The sequence below is a fragment of the Phocoena phocoena genome, chromosome 4 (assembly GCF_963924675.1).
Source record: "Phocoena phocoena chromosome 4, mPhoPho1.1, whole genome shotgun sequence".
In the NCBI taxonomy this organism is placed as follows: Eukaryota; Metazoa; Chordata; class Mammalia; order Artiodactyla; family Phocoenidae; genus Phocoena; species Phocoena phocoena.
Genome location: NC_089222.1, coordinates 32,319,673 through 32,337,856, shown reverse-complemented (window position 1 = coordinate 32,337,856; position 18,184 = coordinate 32,319,673). Strand labels below are relative to the sequence as shown.

The following is an 18,184-nucleotide window of genomic DNA, read 5'->3' as shown; positions in this document are numbered from 1 at the left end:
AGTAATACAAACTATGGACTTGATATGCTATTTTTTTTCTAATACATATTAAATAAATAAGGAAACATGTTCTGTTTTAAAGTTCACCCCTTGTGCCCTGACTTCCATGCCACATGCCACCAAGGGGCACGTGCGCCGTACTTTAGAAACCTGGTGTAAAAGTGAGAAGGTTCCCATAACACGTGGAAAACAGCCCTGTCCTGGGAACCAGGAGACTTGGCTGGAGGCCTTGCCCTGCCACTCACAGGAGTGTGACTTGGGCCAGTCACTTACCTGCTCTGAGCCTGCTTCCTCATCCACAGACTAATGTCCTAACGCTTGCCCTGCAACCACATGACTGATGTGAACAGCAAACAAAACCGTGAATGCTGAAGCCTGTTTGGAAAGCCTGAGTGACCTCTCCACACGTAAGGCTTTATAATAGATGACAAGGAATAATAGTAGAGTGTTTTATTCAGCCGTGTTCATTCAGCATCTATTGATTGTGAGATTCTGTGTCCAATACAAAGAGGAGTTATACATGGGCCAATACCGCGTACATAAACTGAGGGCTATAGGAAGGGTAGGCAATAAAAGCTAAGTAACAGCGATCTTGACACTGGCTGCACATGGAAATCACCTGGAGAGTTTTGTTTTTTTCAAGCGACTTTATTTATTTAGAGCAGCTTTAGGCTCACGGCAAAACTGAGTGGAAAGTATTTACAAAGATTTCCATGAATCCCCTGTCCCTACACATGCATGGCCTCCACATTATCAGTATCCGTCACCAGAGTGGTACATTTGTTACAACTGATGAACCTACACTGACATATCGTTATCATCCAAAGTCCATCGTTTACATTAGGGTTCACTCTTGGTGTTTACATTCTATGGGTTTGGACAAAGGTACAGTGACACGTATCCACCATTATAGCATTATACAGAGTAGTTTCACTGCCCTAAAAATCCTCTGTGCCCTGCTGTGCAACCCTCCGTCCCCCCCAACCCCAGTCACCAATGATCTTTTTACTGTCTCCATAGTTTTGCCTTTTCCAGAAGGTTACCTAGTTGGAATCATAGAGTATGTAGCCTTTTCAGATTGGCTTCTTTCACTTAATACTATGCATTTAAATTTCCTCCATGTATTTTCAGTTTGATACCTCATTTCTTTATAGCACTGAATAATATTCCATTGGAATATTGTGAGTAACATTTCATTGAACAAATATTATTCTACTGATAAACCATGGTTTATTTATCCATTCACTTACAAAAGGTATCTTGGCTGCTTCCAAGTTTTGGTAATTACGAATAAAGCTGCTATAAACATCCATGTGCAGGTTTTTTGTGTGGATGTAAATTTTCACCTCCTTTGGGTAAATACCAAGCAGGGCAAATGCTAGATCATATGGTATGTTTAGTTTTGTAAGAAACTACCAAGTTGCCTTCCAAAGTGGCTGTGCCGTTTTACATTCCTACCAGCAATGGATGAGACGTCCTGTTGCCCTACATTCTTGCCAGCATTTGGTATTGTCAGTGTTCTAGATTTCGGCCATTCTAATAGGTATGTAGTGGTATCTCAATTATTGGGGTATTTTTGGCATTGCCCTGATACTATTATAGTATATCATGTGGAACATCTTTGCATATACTTGTTTGCCATCTGTCTGTCTTCTTTGGTGAGGTGTCTGTCAGTCTTTGGTCCACTTGTAGAGCTTTTAAAACTATCAATGCCCAGGTCACCCTCCAGAACAGCGTCAACTACACATGTGTAGGACCTGTGTGCTCACACTCAGCCCCACACTTACGAGGTGCTGCACTTGGTTTGATGCTCTGTTGTCACTGCCTTAACATTCTTAACACTTTTTCAACAAAGGCCCCTGCTTTTTCATTTTGTACTGGACCCGACAAATTGTATAGCCTTGTCCTACCCAATGATTCTGTTTATCTGGGTTGGAGAGCACCTGGGCATTGAATTTTTTTTTAAGTCTTCAGGTGATTCTAATATGCATCCAAGGTTAGAAACCTCTGTTCTGGAACAGGCCTGCTTAACCTCAGCACTACTGATATTTTGGACTAGATAATTCTTTGTGATGGGGGCTGTCCTGTGCATTATGGGATGTTTAGCAGCATCCTGGCTTTTACCCACTATGCCCCCCGCCCAGTGTGACAACCAAAAATGTCTTCAGACACTGCCAAATGTCCCCTGGGGGACAAATTTGCCCTGCCTGAATCACTGCTTTAAAAAACAGAAAAAGAAAAAAATCTTGTTAGGCTTAGCTGATTAAATCCTGTTAGGCTTAGCTGATTAAATCCATGGTGTGCAGAATTGGAAAACTAGCTATTTCAACTGAAATTACAAGAAAGAGTATCTTCTTTCAATCAGTATCAGAAAGGTTGACAGCTTTCTATTCCTTTTTACCATTTGCAAGGCTTTCGGGGCAAGTTTCAAACCTTATCTTAAATTAAAATTAAACAGGTGTTTGCTAAATAGCTACTAAACTGCTCCAACAAAAGAAACTATATCGAAGGCTACGCACCCCACCACCACCACCCCTGCCCTTGCTCCAAGAAAGAGAGATAGAGAGAGAGAGAGAGAGAGCCTCAGAGAGTCAAGAATTCACAGCCACCCAGTGCTACCATTTTCCATGGATCGCATTTCTTTTGATACAAGTCAGCCCTGACCAATAGTGCTACTATATCATGCTCTAAAGAAAAATACCTGCAGAGCCTAAAATATCCTCCAATAATAAAGTGGATGTTTGTTGGGACCTTAAAGTCAATCAAGAGGCCGAGGCCTAAGGTAAAAAAAATAAATAAATAAGAGCTTTCCTGCCGGGAAGAGGGCAAAATGTCCCCGACCTCAGGACCACCGTCCGAAGGCCCACTCACAGACTGGAAGTAGGGCAAAGGATAGCGACAGGCCAGGTTAGCTTTTAAATCTACATAGAAATCACATGTAGAAATCAAAGCTTCCATCTTTTCGAAAAGTGACTAATGTGGCTTTTCGTCCTTTCTTCTTAGAGTCAGTGTTCTCTCCCCAGGGAGACACCTATGAATCCTACCCGCGGTAAAAATTGCCTGAAATTGTACACTCATGGCTTGAAACCCAGAGGATGTTTATTATGTTGTCTCTAACGTGCACTTCAAGTTTGGTTTCAGAACAAATGTATTAAAGAGCAAATATAGGCTGGTAGGTAGTATTCTTACTTGAACTGCTGAGATATATAACTGTATTAGCCACATGTGTACATATAAAGTTTATTTAATCTGAAGGTGCTTTTTCATTTTCTACAGCAGCTCATTATATTCCAGGATAAGAGCAATCCACAACTCATCTATTATTGTTAAAATAATTTTTACATAGAATGATTTTATGTATATAAGAATTTTATATTTTCTCATCATCCCTGAAGATGGTATTTTTTAAAGCTCATTTAGTCATTATAGTGCCAACAGCCACTTGTGTAGAGCACGTACTGTGTGCCAGGCTCTCTCTAAGCCACTGGTAATGATATCTTCTTTCATTTCATCCTCACTTCCACTCAAAGGTATAATCAGTGTTAGTTCAAGTACACTGGCTGTTGTTTGGTCATTCATTTTAGAGATGAGAAAATCCAGACTGAGAAAAGTAGAGGAAGTTGCCCTAGGCCACCAGCTAGGGAAGTGTCAGAGCCAGGGTTCTGACCCCAGACCCAGCTACATTCCAAGGCCCCTTCAGCCCATTTGTGCCACGTTGCCTGTCATGCTCATCTTGGCTTGTTTTCTGATAAAGTGGTAAATACAAAATGTCATCTTGGCATTATATCATCAGAAGTACTTTCGTCATCGATCACATCAATGTATTGACATAGAGATGTAGATCTGTATTACATAATCTATAAGATCAATCCCAGGTACAGTGATGCTGAACTACAACAGTTAGATGGTGGCAAGATCATGGCTCCGTTTTAGAACACATGACGGTCGTGCTCAACATCTAGAACTTTATCCACTGACTTCTAGGTTAAAGCAGTGGTGAGTTTGAGTTGATCATGAACTGCAGGTACTGGTAGCACGCACCCTTTCAAGTATCTGTTACCCTTCACCTGTGGTTTGTCAGACCACAACTCTCACTTACGTGCTAGAAGCACAAGCTCAGTGGCACTCAGAGACGTGCTAACCAGAAGCCCCATCTGACTGCAGTGCATATAGATGTCTAGTGCTTCACGACATTTTATCAGAGAACTTCTTGCAGAACAACAGTTTGCTCAGAAAAGAACCAGATGTGGGTCTAGGACAATGCTTTAAGCATCACTGGATTGAGGACCTCACAATCACCCCCCTCCCTTTCTGCTCTGCGGCATGGTGACTCTGCACAGGACACATGAATATGCCGAAAGCATCTAGGTTTAAGCATTTTATGGGTACTTAGGGACTCCTGCCTAGGGTGGGTGCTCTAAATCAGAAGATTCTACGTAGGCACTGGTAATAGAAACCTAATATAAGAAGGTTTCTGAGTTCAAAAGAAAACCAACGTGCTGCCTGACAGATTCTGCTGTCGAGGTGAAACCCCTCCTGTACCACTGCATCTGTCTTCCCGAAGTGAATCTCCTCTTACTCGGTGACAAAATTGCAGAGATTGCGAAAACACACGTCTTTCAGTCCCAATGTCACAGCCCAGTGGGTGAGATTAAAAAATGAAAAAGGAGCTCTCATTAGATGACATGGCAAGGCCCCCAGAGCCCAGCAGAAGGATGGTTCCTGCAGCACACAGCCAGCTCCCCTCAGGACGAGGCACTATTTTGAAGCCTCCCGTCACTTTTCTATTTGAAGGTACAGGTTTGAGTGTGAGGTTCCAATACCTAAGTGAGAACATAAAGCAGTTGGAGTCTAACACCATCTGGAAAGCCTTAGGAGGTTTACATTACCTTCGCACCTGCCACAGAGAAGAAAAATCAACTCTGGTTTTTAGAAGGGACTGAAGCCATTTATATCTTGCTGGATTTATTCCCCCGGCAGCCCTGGCAGAGCACATCACCATCCGAGTCCTACCCTCTTCCCTTTTTACACTTTCCCTTTAAAGAGACTGATAGGAAGATAGCCAACCCTAAAAGTACCAGGTGAAGCTCCACCCACTGTTCTCTGCCACTGAGTCACTGAGGTAGTGCCCTGCAAACGTGACAACATCCCTGCAAACTCACTGAGAGAAATTACATCAACTCAAGTTCCAGGTGGCAGAGATGAGAGTCCAACCACGAGCACTCATGCACACAAATTGTCACCAGGAATCAGCAAAAAAAGCACAACACTTCCGACACCTTTCTCCGGTTCAGATCACCAGCTGGGGGCCTTGGGACTTCAACATCAAGCTCGCTGTGCAAAGGCATACTGTAAGAGCCATTGTTCTAGACGGCGGCATAGGAAAGCATTACGTGGACTCCATCCTCACCCTCTGGTGCTTAGAATTGTCCCATCCTTCTTCCTATCTTCATAACTTTACATTAAATGATACATGTTATGGAAGGCTTGATTGTTGCATGGAAGGCTGAACACACTGGGCTCATTACACTATGAGTGAATTTAAGGAGAAAGGTATTTTATTTATAGCACCACTGTATCACAATTTAATTTCCTTCTTACCATGGCAACATGAGGCAACACGCACAAACTCTGCATTGGTGGAATCTCACCAATAAAACATATTTAGAATCCTCCTTTGGGGGAGCTTGGCTGCTAAACTGTGTCTACCCCAAAGCAATACAAATTCTTTTTTTTTTAATTTAATTTTATTTATTTTTTTATACAGCAGGTTCTTATTAGTCATCCATTTTATAAACATCAGTGTATACATGTCAATCCCAATCTCCCAATTCATCACACCCCCACCCCACCCCTCCGCCACTTTCCCCGCTTGGTGTCCATACGTTTGTTCTCTACATCTGTGTCTCTATTTCTGCCCTGCAAACCGGTTCATCTGTACCATTTTTCTAGGTTCCACATTTATGCGTTAATATACGATATTTGTTTTTCTCTTTCTGACTTACTTCACTCTGTATGACAGTCTCTAGATCCATCCACGTCTCTACAAATGACCCAATTTCGTTCCTTTCTGTGGCTGAGTAATATTCCATTGTATATATGGAACACATCTTCTTTAACCATTCGTCTTTTGGTGGGCATTTAGGTTGCTTCCATGACCTGGCTATAGTAAATAGTGCTGCAATGAACATTGGAGTGCATGTGTCTTTTTGAATTATGGTTTTCTCTGGATATATGCCCAGTAGTGGGATTGCTGGGTCATATGGTAATTCTGTTTTTAGTTTTTTGTTTGTTTTTTTTCCGTACGTGAGCCTCTCACTGTTGTGGCCTCTCCCGTTGCGGAGCACAGGCTCCGGATGCGCAGGCTCAGCGGCCATGGCTCACGGGCCCAGCCGCTCCGCGGCATGTGGGATCTTCCCGGACCGGGTCACGAACCCGTGTCCCCTGCATTGGCAAGCGGACTCTCAACCACTGCGCCACCAGGGAAGCCCTATTTTTAGTTTTTTAAGGAACCTCCATACTATTCTCCATAGTGGCTGTATCAATTTACATTTCCACCAACAGTGCAAGAGGGTTCCCTTTTCTCCAAACTCTCTCGAGCATTTGTTGCTTGTAGATTTTCTGATGATGCCCATTCTAACTGGTGTGAGGTGATACCGCATTGTAGTTTTGATGTGTATTTCTCTAAAAATTAGTGATGTTGAGCAGCTTTTCATGTGCCTCTTGGGCATCTGTATGTCTTCGTTGGAGAAATGTCCATTTAGGTCTTCTGCCAATTTTTTGATTGGGTTGTTTGTTTTTTTAATATTAAGCTGCATGAGCTACTTGTAAATTTTGGAGATTATTCCTTTGTCCGTTGATTCGTTTGCAAATATTTTCTCCCATTCTGAGGGTTGTCTTTTTGTCTTGTTTGTAGTGTCCTTTGCTTTGCAAAGGCTTTTAAGTTTCATTAGGTCCCATTTGTTTATTTTTGTTTTTATTTCCATTACTCTAGGAAGTGGATCAAAAAAGATCTTGTTGTGATTTATGTCAGAGAGTGTCCTTCCTATGTTTTCCTCTAAGAGTTTTATAGCGTCCGGTCTTATATTTAGGTCTCTAATCCATTTTGAGTTTATTTTTGTGTATGGTGTTAGGGAGTGTTCTAATTTCATTCTTTTACATGTAGCTGTCCAGTTTTCCCGGCACCACTTATTGAAGAGACTGTCTTTTCTCCATTGTATACCCTTGCTTCCTTTGTCATAGATTAGTTGATCATAGGTGCGCGGGTTTATCTCTGGGCTTTCTATCCTGTTCCATTGATCCATATTTCTGTTTTTTTGCCAGTACCATACTGTCTTCATTACTGTAGACTTGTAGTATAGTCTGAAGTCAGGGAGTCTGATTCGTCCAGCTTCGGTTTTTTTTCCCTCAAGACTGCTTTGCCGATTCGGGGTCTTTGGTGTCTCCAAACAAATTTTAAGATTTTTTGTTCTACTTCTGTAAAAACTGCCATTGGTAATTTGATAGGGGTTGCACTGATTCTGTAGATTGCTCTGGGTAGTATAGTCACTTTCACAATAGTGATTCTTCTAATCTAAGAACATGGTACATCTCTCCATCTGTTTGTATCATCTTTAATTTCTTTCATCAGTGTCTTATAGTTTTCTGCATACAGGTCTTTTGTCTCCTTAGGTAGGTTTATTCCTAGGTATTTTATTCTTTTTGTTGCAATGGTAAATGGTAGTGTTTCCTTAATTTCTCTTTCAGATTTCTCATCATTAGTGTATAGGAATGCAAGAGATTTATGTGCATTAATTTTGTATCCTGCAACTTTACCAAATTCATTGATTAGCTCTAGTAGTATTCTGGTGGCATCTTTAGGATTCTCTATGTATAGTATCATGTCATCTGAAAACAGTGAAGTTTTACTTCTTCTTTTCCAATGTGTATTCCTTTTATTTCTTTTTCTTCTCTGATTGCAATGGCTAGGACTTCCAAAACTAGGCTGAATAATAATGGCGAGAGTGGACATCCTTGTCTTGTTCCTGATCTTAGAGGAAATGTTTTCAGTTTTTCACAATTGAGAATGATGTTTGCTGTGGGTTTGTCGTATATGGCCTTTATTATGTTGAGGTAGGTTCCCTCTATGCCCACTTTCTGGAGAGTTTTTATCATAAATGGGTGTTGAACTTTGCCAAAAGCTTTTTCTGCACCTATTGAGGTGATTGTACGGTTTTTATTCTTCAGTTTGTTAATATGGTGTATCACATTGATTGATTTGCATATGTTGAAGAATCCTTGCATCCCTGGGATAAATCCCACTTGACCATGGTGTATGATCCTTTTAATGTGTTGTTGAATTCTGTTTGCTAGTATTTTGTTGAGATTTTTGCATCTATATTCATGAGTGATACTGGTCTGTAATATTCTTTTTTTTGTAGTATCTTTGTCTGGTTTTGGTATCAGGGTGATGGTGGCCTCATAGAATGAGTTTGGGAGTGTTCCTTCCTCTGCAATTTTTTGGAAGAGTTTGAGAAGGATGGGTGTTAGCTCTTCTCTAAATGTTTGATAGAATTCACTTGTGAAGCCATCTGGTCCTGGACTTTTGTTTGTTGGAAGATTTTTAATCAATTTCAATATCAGTGCTTGTGATTTGTCTGTTCATATTTTCTATTTCTTGCTGGTTCAGTCTTGGAAGGTTATACCTTTCTAAGAATTTGTCCATCTCTTCCAGGTTGTTCATTTTATTGGCATAGAGTTGTTTGTAGTAGTCTCTTAGGATGCTTTGTATTTCTGCTGTGTCTGTTGTAACTTCTCCTTTTTCATTTCTAATTTGATTGATTTGAGTCCTCTCCCTCTTTTTCTTGATGAGTCTGGCTAATGGTTTATCAATTTTTTTATCTTCTCAAAGAACCAGCTTTTAGTTTTATTGATCTTTGCTACTGTTTTCTTTGTTTCTATTTCATTTATTTCGCCTCTGATATTTATGATTTCTTTCCTTCTACTAACTTTGGGTTTTGTTTGTCCTTCTTTCTCTAGTTACTTTAGGTGTAAGGTTAGATTATTTATTTGAGATTTTTCTTGTTTCTTGAGGTAGGCTTGTATAGCTATAAACTTCCCTCTTAGAACTGCTTTTGCTGCATCCCATAGGTTTTGGATCATCGTGTTTTCATTGTCATTTGTCTCTAGGTATTTTTTGATTTCCTCTTTGCTTTCTTCAGTGGTCTCTTGGTTATTTAGTAACGTATTATTTAGCCTCCATGCGTTTGTGCTTTTTACGTTTTTTTTTTTCCCCTGTAATTGATTTCTAATCTCATAGCGTTGTGGTCAGAAAGGATGCTTGATATGATTTCAATTTTCTTAAATTTACCGAGGCTTGATTTGTGACCCAAGATGTGAACTATCCTGGAGAATGTTCCGTGTACACTTGAGAAGAAAGTGTAATCTGCTGTTTTTGGATGGAATGTCCTATAAATATCAATTAAATCTATCTGGTCTATTGTGTCATTTAAAACTTGTGTTTCCTTATTAATTTTCTGTTTGGATGATCTGTCCATTGGTGTAAATGAGTTGTTAAAGTCCCCCACTATTATTGTGTTACTGTCGATTTCCTCTTTTAGAGCTGTTAGCAGTTGCCTTACGTATTGAGGTGCCTCCTATGTTGGGTGCATACATATTTATAATTGTTGTATCTTCTTCTTGGATTGATTCCTTAATCATTATGTAGTGTCCTCCCTTGTCTCTTGTAACATTCTTTATTTTAAAGTCTATTTTAGCTGGTACGAGTATTGTTACTCCAGCTTTCTTTTGATTTCCATTTGCATGGAATATCTTTTTCCATCCCCTCACTTTCAGTCTGTATGTGTCCCTAGGTCTGAAGTGGGTCTCTTGTAGACAGCATATATATGGGTCTTGTTTTTGTATCCATTCAGTGAGCCTGTGCCTTTGGTTGGAGCATTTATTCACTCACGTTTAAGGTAATTATTGATGTGTATGTTCCTATTACCATTTTCTTAATTGTTATGGGTGTGTTTTTGTAGATCCTTTTCTTCTCTTGCGTTTCCCACTTACAGAAGTTCCTTTAACATTTGTTGTAGAGCTGGTTTGGTGGTGCTGAATTCTCTCAGCTTTTGCTTGTCTGTAAAGCTTTTGATTTCTCCATCGAATCTGAATGAGACCCTTGCCAGGTAGAGTAATCTTGGTTGTAGGTTCTTCCCTTTCATCACTTTAAGTATATCATGCCACTCCCTTCTGGCTTGTAGAGTTTCTGCCTAGAAATCAGTTGCTAACCTTATGGGAGTTCCCTTGTATGTTATTTTTTGTTTTTCCCTTGTTGCTTTCAATAATTATTCTGTCTTTAATTTTTGTCAATTTGATTACTATGTTTCTTGGCATGTTTCTCCTTGGGTTTATCCTGCCTGGGACTCTCTGCACTTCCTGGACTTGGGTGGCTATTTCCTTTCCCATGTTAGGGAAGTTTTCAACTATAATCTCTTCAAATATTTTCTGGGGTCCTTTCTCTCTCTCTTCTCCTTCTGGGACCCCTATAATGCAAATGTTGTTGTGTTTAATGTTGTCCCAGAGGTCTCTTGGGCTGTCTTCATTTCTTTTCATTCTTTTTTCTTTATTCTGTTCCGCAGCAGTGGATTCCACCATTCTGTCTTCCAGGTCACTTACCCGTTCTTCTGCCTCAGTTATTCTGCTATTGATTCCTTCTAGTGTATTTTTCATTTCAGTTATTGTATTGTTTATCTCTGTTTGTTTGTTCTTTAATTCTTCCAGGTGTTTGTTCTTTAATTCTTCTAGGTCTTTGTTAAACATTTCTTGCATCTTCTCGATCTTTGCCTCCATTCTTTTTCCGAGGTTCTGGATCATCTTCACTATCATTATTCTGAATTCTTTTCCTGGAAAGTTGCCTATCTCCACTTCATTTAGCTGTTCTTCTGGGGTTTTATCTTGTTCCTTCATCTGGTACATAGCCCTCTGCCTTTTCATCTTGTCTATCTTTCTGTGAATGTGGTTTTTGTTCCACAGGCTGCAGGATTGTAGTTCTTCTTTCTTCTGCTGTCTTCTCTCTGGTGATGAGGCTATCTAAGAGGCTTGTACAAGCTTTCTGATGGGTGGGGCTCAGTTCCCTCCCTGTTGGTTGTTTGGTCTGAGGCAACCCAACACTGGAGCCTACCTGGCTCTTTGGTGGGGCTAATGGCAGACTCTGGGAGGGCTCATGCCAAGGAGTACTTCCCAGAACTGCTGCTGCCAGTGTCCTTGCCCCGTGGTGAGCCACAGCCACCCCCCACCTGTACAGGAGACCCTCCAACACTAGCAGGTAGGTCTGGTTCAGTCTCCTGTGGGGTCACTGCTCCTTCCCCTGGGTCCCGATGCACACACTACTTTGTGTGTGCCCTCTAAGAGTGGAGTCTCTGTTTCCCCCAGTCCTGTCAAAGTCCTGCAATCAAATCCCACTAGCCTTCAAAGTTTGATTCTCTAGGAATTCCTCTGCCCATTGCCAGACCCCCAGGTTGGGAAGCCTGACGTGGGGCTCAGAACCTTCACTCAGGTGGGTGGACTTCTGTGGTATAAGTGTTCTCCAGTTTGTGAGTCACCCACCCAGCAGTTACGGGATTTGATTTTATTGTGATTGCACCTCTCCTACCATCTCACTGTGGCTTCTCCTTTGTCTTTGGATGTGGGGTATCTTTTTGTCGAGTTCCAGTGTCTTCCTGTCGATGACTGTTCAGCATTTAGTTGTGATTCCCGTGCTCTCGCAAGAGGGAGTGAGCACACGTCCTTCTACTCCGCCATCTTGAACTCGCAATACAAATTCTTAACAGAAGATTCCAGTCAAACAGGTTACATGGTGCTCAGAGGAATGAAAGGGGCATGATATTTGGCTGGGTTCCATTGGGAGGTGCTCAGCTTTGGTTTTGTGGGACTCCCTTTAAACCAGGTATGTTCTCAGCTGTAATCCGAAGGCTCACCCCTCAGAGTTAAAACCCAAAGTGCTGGGACAGACATTTTCCTCTTGACCAGAATCTCTCAAGGCAACCGGGACTCTGCCTGTTTAGTGTGGGGTCTCTGGGTGATCACTTTGGGTGTTGGAGATTGTTATATTTATAACTACTTCATTTTCCTCCTACTTTAATAAAATCTTGAGTAGCTTTGAGTTCAGGAAAGAAAACCATTGCATTGTTGCATAAAATCACAACAGTGTGGTGTCAGCCCTTTGCAGAGTATGAATCTGAGCGCCTGTTGAATTTTGCCTACATTACAAAGATTCCATGAAACAATATCATATATGCCTACAGTCTATTACATCCATCCACACATAATATACAGGCAATTTCCTTTGCTTAAAATCAGCCAGAACATCGACCTGAAGTTCAAATGGAGTGGCTTTTGATTACAAACAGCCCTCAGTTTCCTAATTGGTTGATCCATGTGTTCCAACCTTAACAATTCCAAGTCATATGGATCATATTTTGATTACACATAACCTTAGCACAGGAGGCACCATCGCAAGAAGGCCTGAGAAAGAAAGAGCTTATTTTATAACTATGAATGGCGACAGTGTTCTTTGGAACTTGGGGGTGGCTCCTGGAACTTAAACACATGGGGCTGCTTCAATGGCACATCCTCTGTGTTTTATTTCCAACGTAGCCAGTGGGCGACTTGCCCCACGTTTGGTGTGTGAGAGGCTCATGTTATACTCAGCCCAGAGGGGCCAGTGCTGGTGTGGCCCCACCTGCACCCACTATGAGCATATCCAGACTGGGGTGCTGGGTTTGCACCCCTTTTTCCAACTGTCAACTAAAACTGAGGTCATTTCTTTTGAACACAGTAATATAATTTTTCTCCAGTAGCTGAAGAGAAAAGCTTAAAGACAAAAGCACCTCTGATTCACCCACTCACCCACAACTGAAGAATTTAAACTCTAGAAAAAGGAAGAGATTTGAATAGAGCTATTGAGAAATCAGAATGTCAAGTTATTAGCCTTTAGTACTTGGGTTTACAAAACACGTGATCATTTTCTGAAAGCTGGATTTCCCACACAAAAGAATTTGCTCCTGAGCACACAGGACAACTTGAAGGACTGAGAAGAAAAGAAACAGAACTGAATCCTTTTGTCATGTGAAGACGTGCCAGGGCTGAGGGTCCAGAGCTCTCCCTGTCATCGTGGGAAAATGATGGGGTGTCCACGTAGCTCATGTTTATCTCTTTAAGTAGAAAAAAACATTTTTTTAACATTAATGAGTTTCAATGGCATTTAAAAAAATGTGCTTCCCTGCCTCTTCAAACAATACGGGAGACACCATTAAGAAAAATACACTATAATATCGAGATACCCTCAGGGGCTACTGCAGTGTGCAGGACCCTTTGTTACGGCACCTCCCAGAGTGGTGTTTTTGTGAATCTAATGCACTAACTTGAAAATTCAAGGCTGAATTGACAGTTGCCTGGAAAAACCAGATAACAAGCTGATTAAATCAGTGAACTTAAAATTATAGGTAATATTAAACTAGTACACTCAGCTCCAAGTACCTCTTCACAATTGATCTACACGTTAACACGCAGATATAGGTATATCTGTGTGAGTGAGGGTGTGTGTGTTCCCCTTATTTCCCAGAAGCTTTTTTTTGTATTCAAAATATTCACTACTTCCATATTCTAAATAGTCTCTTTTTCCTATATTCTAAATGGTTAGTGCTGCCTGAATGACCACCTGCTGAATGAAATACTGTCCTACCTTGGGAACGGGGGTAAATACACTAGTCAACAACAAAGACCACTTGACGTTCTCTTGTTCTACCCCTACATTTCTATTTCAGTTTATCTATTTATTCTCCGCCTCACTTCCAAACTGAACTGAGATGGTTCCACCTCCTCCGTGAGCCCATCCCCAAAATGTTTTAAAATACAATCCATGCAGAGAAAGACTGCAGCGTCACCACCACACCATTCATAAATGCAAATTCATTCATGATGAAGCTTTCGTTTGAAATCTCCCTTCACACACTGCACCCTGCACAGCTCCCAGCGCAACGCCGAGCCTCCAAGCTGCTTTTTGATCCTGATGCCATATCAGCATCTTCCACAATGTGGCCAAATCTCTATGCTCATCTGCATTCCCCTCTCCCCTTGCAGGTGGGCAGCATGCTGAAGACTCCCAAGTTACCTATTTGGCTGTGCAACATCAACGGAAATTACAGCGTCCTGTTTAGCACAGACAGGCAGCTGTTATCAGACTGGAAAGTGGAGCGCCTCTTTGATCTGTACTTCTACAGTGGCCAGCCCGCACAGAACAAGCCTGCGCACCTTACCGTAGGTGAGCATCCCAGATCCCAAGCGCCCTGACCTTTAATGCGCTCAGAGAGATGCGGCTACTGCCGGTTCACAGCTCATGCTAGCTCTACAGGAAGATGTAGAAGTGTGATCTCTGAGATGAAACCTAGGCATCAATCCCATGGGCCTAACCTAAGCATTGTAACGTGGAAATGCTAAACCTGCTTTAAATAAGGGCAGGGGGTCCGGAAGTAGCACAGAGGAACCAACAACTTTTAGGTAAGAGAAAAAACAAAAGGTTGAGAGTCAGATTTCCAAAACAGTCTTCCCTGGGGTCTTCTATCTGCGAGCACAAGGCATGTAATGCCCAAGGAAAGAACTAGAAAAACAAAGGGATAGGGGCAGGGGGGTTCCAACTGGTCTATTCTATCCCAAGAACAAACATCAGATGATCAATCATCCTGGGACATAGTAACGAAACTGAGAGGGCATTTGTGTTCAGATTAGTTCAAAAAGCATTTTTGAGGCCTACTAACAGCCAGCCAGTAGGAAAGCAACGATAACGAAGGCACAGTCCCAGCAAACCTTAGAGGTTCTGTTCCAAGGGCGACCACACAATCCACTTCAATTCCCACCATATTTTTTTAAACACGTGAGGAAAAAAGACTAACCTTAAGATGTCTTTAAACATTGGCCTTTTGGACAAGGGAAAAACCATGATGAGACTGGGAGGCTGTATCTGGTACCTCGGCACCATAGACGGAGCCTTGCTGATGTGATGTCTGACTCTTTGCGTTTAGTATCACAGGTCTGGTGTAAAGCAACTTGTCATTATTAGGACTAAATTTGGAAAAGTATCTTAGTGACTGCTTTACCTGTGTGACTCCTCATTCTTTTTCTCTACTTATGAGAAATATCTGTACAGATATATAGATATACATGAGCCCATTTCATTCAGTGGGACATTGACAATACATTCCTTAAAATATATTATTGTTTCTACGTTACTCTCTTCTTCGAGGAAAGCATCGTTTTTTGTTTTTGTTTTTATTAGCTCACATGCATGGCAAGCATTCTGTTCCGGGCGCTGTGTTGAAGACTTTACATACATTAGCCCGTTAAATTCTCCCAACAGTCGTCTGAGGTAGATACTGTGGTATTTATTTTACATAGAGGAAACTGAAGTGGCCAAAAAATGATTCCTAACTGAGTAAATGAGGCTGAGAGATGTTAAGTACCCTCTCAAATGTCATTTGAGACCAACCTGGGCCTGGAACTCAGTTCTTGACTACTCATGAGAATACTTTGCCCTTCACCCCCAAATGCAGAGGCACTCTTAGAAGCACTGAGAAGCGGTAAGCTCTCTCTTTTCTTGTTTTTCCCGACAACATCTGGTGACCTACACCCAGCTCTATGTGTCCCACCTGGTGCTGGACCATGCCATTACACGTCATCAATATTCCGTTTCCGAACTCTACAACAACCCAGGTTATCATGGTCATGTTTTGTATGGGGTGAGTCTAAATACCATCATCTACTAGAATCCCCCTCTGCTTACCCAGTTCTAGGAACACAGCTTCCTGAACCCAACTCCTGCCCACCCATCCTACATTCCTTCCTTCCTGGCTCCCTCCAAGATGGTATACATAGGCTGGGGTCTAAATGCTGGCTGTTTCCCCCCTCAGATACTCATTCCCATCACTGGGAAAGAGTCCGACATGAAGATGAACACAGGCCAGGAAGACGGTTTTCTCCAGTGGAGGCAACAATCAGAACCAAGTGGAGAGAGGCCACCATCAACTGGAATGGAACCGTTCCCCTTTACTAAAGAGAAAGCCAGGATGTGCGATGAAGTCTGAAGTGTCAGCACCGCTGGGATACAAAGCCTAATTGGGAGAGAGACCATTTCACATCTACATTCCTCATTCCGAAGCCCCACCAAACCCCACACCCCGTGAGCAGTCTGTTCTTTCTTTGGTCCTCTATGAACTGTCTACTTTCTATATCAGTGCTGTAGGAGACGTACAGGCCACTTACTGCAGCATCTGGAAGGTGTGTCCTCTACACTCACCTAGACTGGTGCCTTCATTTTTATTCAAAGAGAAACTGAAGTCTCTTTCCTTCACTTTCTCTCCAAATTCCTCTCTTCTCGGTGTGATTCTCCCTGGGGATTATGGAAGCAGGGAGCTAGCTTTCATTTGGGGATGAAGTTATCAGTAATACACCATCAGATTTTTAGTTATGGCAAGAACTCAAAGATTTCCTGGTATGAAGAGCATTCCCTTCCAAGGTTACATTTTGAGTGCCCACATTAGCAAGCTCTTGTCATTAAAACAGTAAATGGGCTTGAAGTGGGGTCTACTCCTGGTAGGCTGGCTATTGTAGCTGGCTGGGAGTTCAAGCCATCAAGGAGAGCACACAGAAGGAGAGATTCTTTCTATCAGTGCTATGTTTGCTTCGTTTCTTTCTAAGCTGGATATAAATACATAGACGGACAAACAGATAAACTGAGAAAGAAGTCTGATTCCTAGACAAAATAAAATTAGATACAAAAATAAAATGTCTTCTTATGTCACTGTTCAAGGGGGAAAACAATTCTTCTTAGAATATGATCTTTCCCTGTCCTGTCGAACGCTTACACTTTTTCTGTAGAAATACACAGAGCAAGACACATATTCTGTCTAAAAGAAGCACATGGGGACCATCTAGACCTTTTTCCTACCCACCCCACTAGTCCACCGACTCATAGAATTAGGGCTTTGCAGTCATAAGCCAAAGGTTCCTTTGCAAAGAACCACTTGTCTGCACCCGCTGTCCAAATTAATTTGTTAAGTGCATTTTCTTTTGGCTCAAAGAATAATGTTTCAGCTTGAGAAGCATATAGAAAATGAAACTTCAAGATGAATAATAAATTATGTCAAAAGAAAAAGGCAATATGGCTTGGATTGCTGATTACGGTATCCTTATCATTGATGCTTTCATTCGGGATTTTAAATACGTTGGACAAGTGAGTGGATCCCTACAGACCCTCAGCATACTTCTTAGTCTTAGCAATATTGTGCTTTTCCTGAGGTGCGAGCCTGTTTCTGTTTTACGGACACTGACTTATTTCTAACCAAATCTCCCTTTTGGTGTGGACTGCTGGAAAGCTTAGAGCCTAATGAGAACCACAGCAAGTGCATCGGTCAGAAACCTCCCAGCCACAAGTAAGAGATCTCACTAAAATTGTCTCACACAGCAAGGACATTCCCTTCTAACAAAATGGTCCAGATAGGGGCCCGTGACTCTCTTAGATCAACCACGGTTCATCCTCCAGGACTGAGCACAGGATACGCGATATCAGAACATAATCAGGGCTCTGTAGGAGGAAGAAGGGCAGGACAACCTGTTGTGCAGACAACCAGCAGTGTTGCCTTGCAGTATATTAGTCCTTACAAAAGGCATTTTTTAATTGACCTCATTTCTGAATCTATTTTCTATCCTACCCTATTTTTCTTTTGAATTCTTAATTGATTTATCATTTATGTTACTTCGCTGTATTTTATGTGCTGTTATACTATCTTCAATTATTCCTGGAACAAATGTATTAATAAGTAAAATAATAGAGGAAAGATTAAGAACATGTTTTATATACAGTTGTATAATAATTTTGACATAGAAAGGGATTAATCACTTTGTATGTCAATATCCAGTGAAAATGAGTGTTTATTTCATCTTAGGAACATGGCACCCAATAATGTTTGATTCTGTTTGTAACGTGGAAACATGTTATTGAAAAGTAGCTAGAAATTTCCTAGGACTGGCAGTTCACCTTTGAACTTGCTGTGTTTTGAGATAAATGACTTTAATTGTCCTGTCACCTTCTAAAACATAAAGCAGGAAAAAGCTATTTGCGTGAAGATAGAGATAATAATTTTTCTGAACA

General features: G+C 41.4%; 1 protein-coding gene across 1 annotated transcript in view; it reads left to right on the top strand.

The window, feature by feature from the left end:
- MINDY4B (MINDY family member 4B) overlaps positions 1–16,087 on the top strand; it is a 41,085-nt gene extending 24,998 nt beyond the window's left edge. The window contains exons 12-13 of the mRNA XM_065875805.1: positions 14,122–14,302; positions 15,945–16,087. Coding sequence (XP_065731877.1) covers positions 14,122–14,302; positions 15,945–16,087 — 324 coding nt within the window. The remainder of the gene's footprint in view (positions 1–14,121; positions 14,303–15,944) is intronic.
- The last annotated feature ends 2,097 nt before the right edge of the window (positions 16,088–18,184 follow it).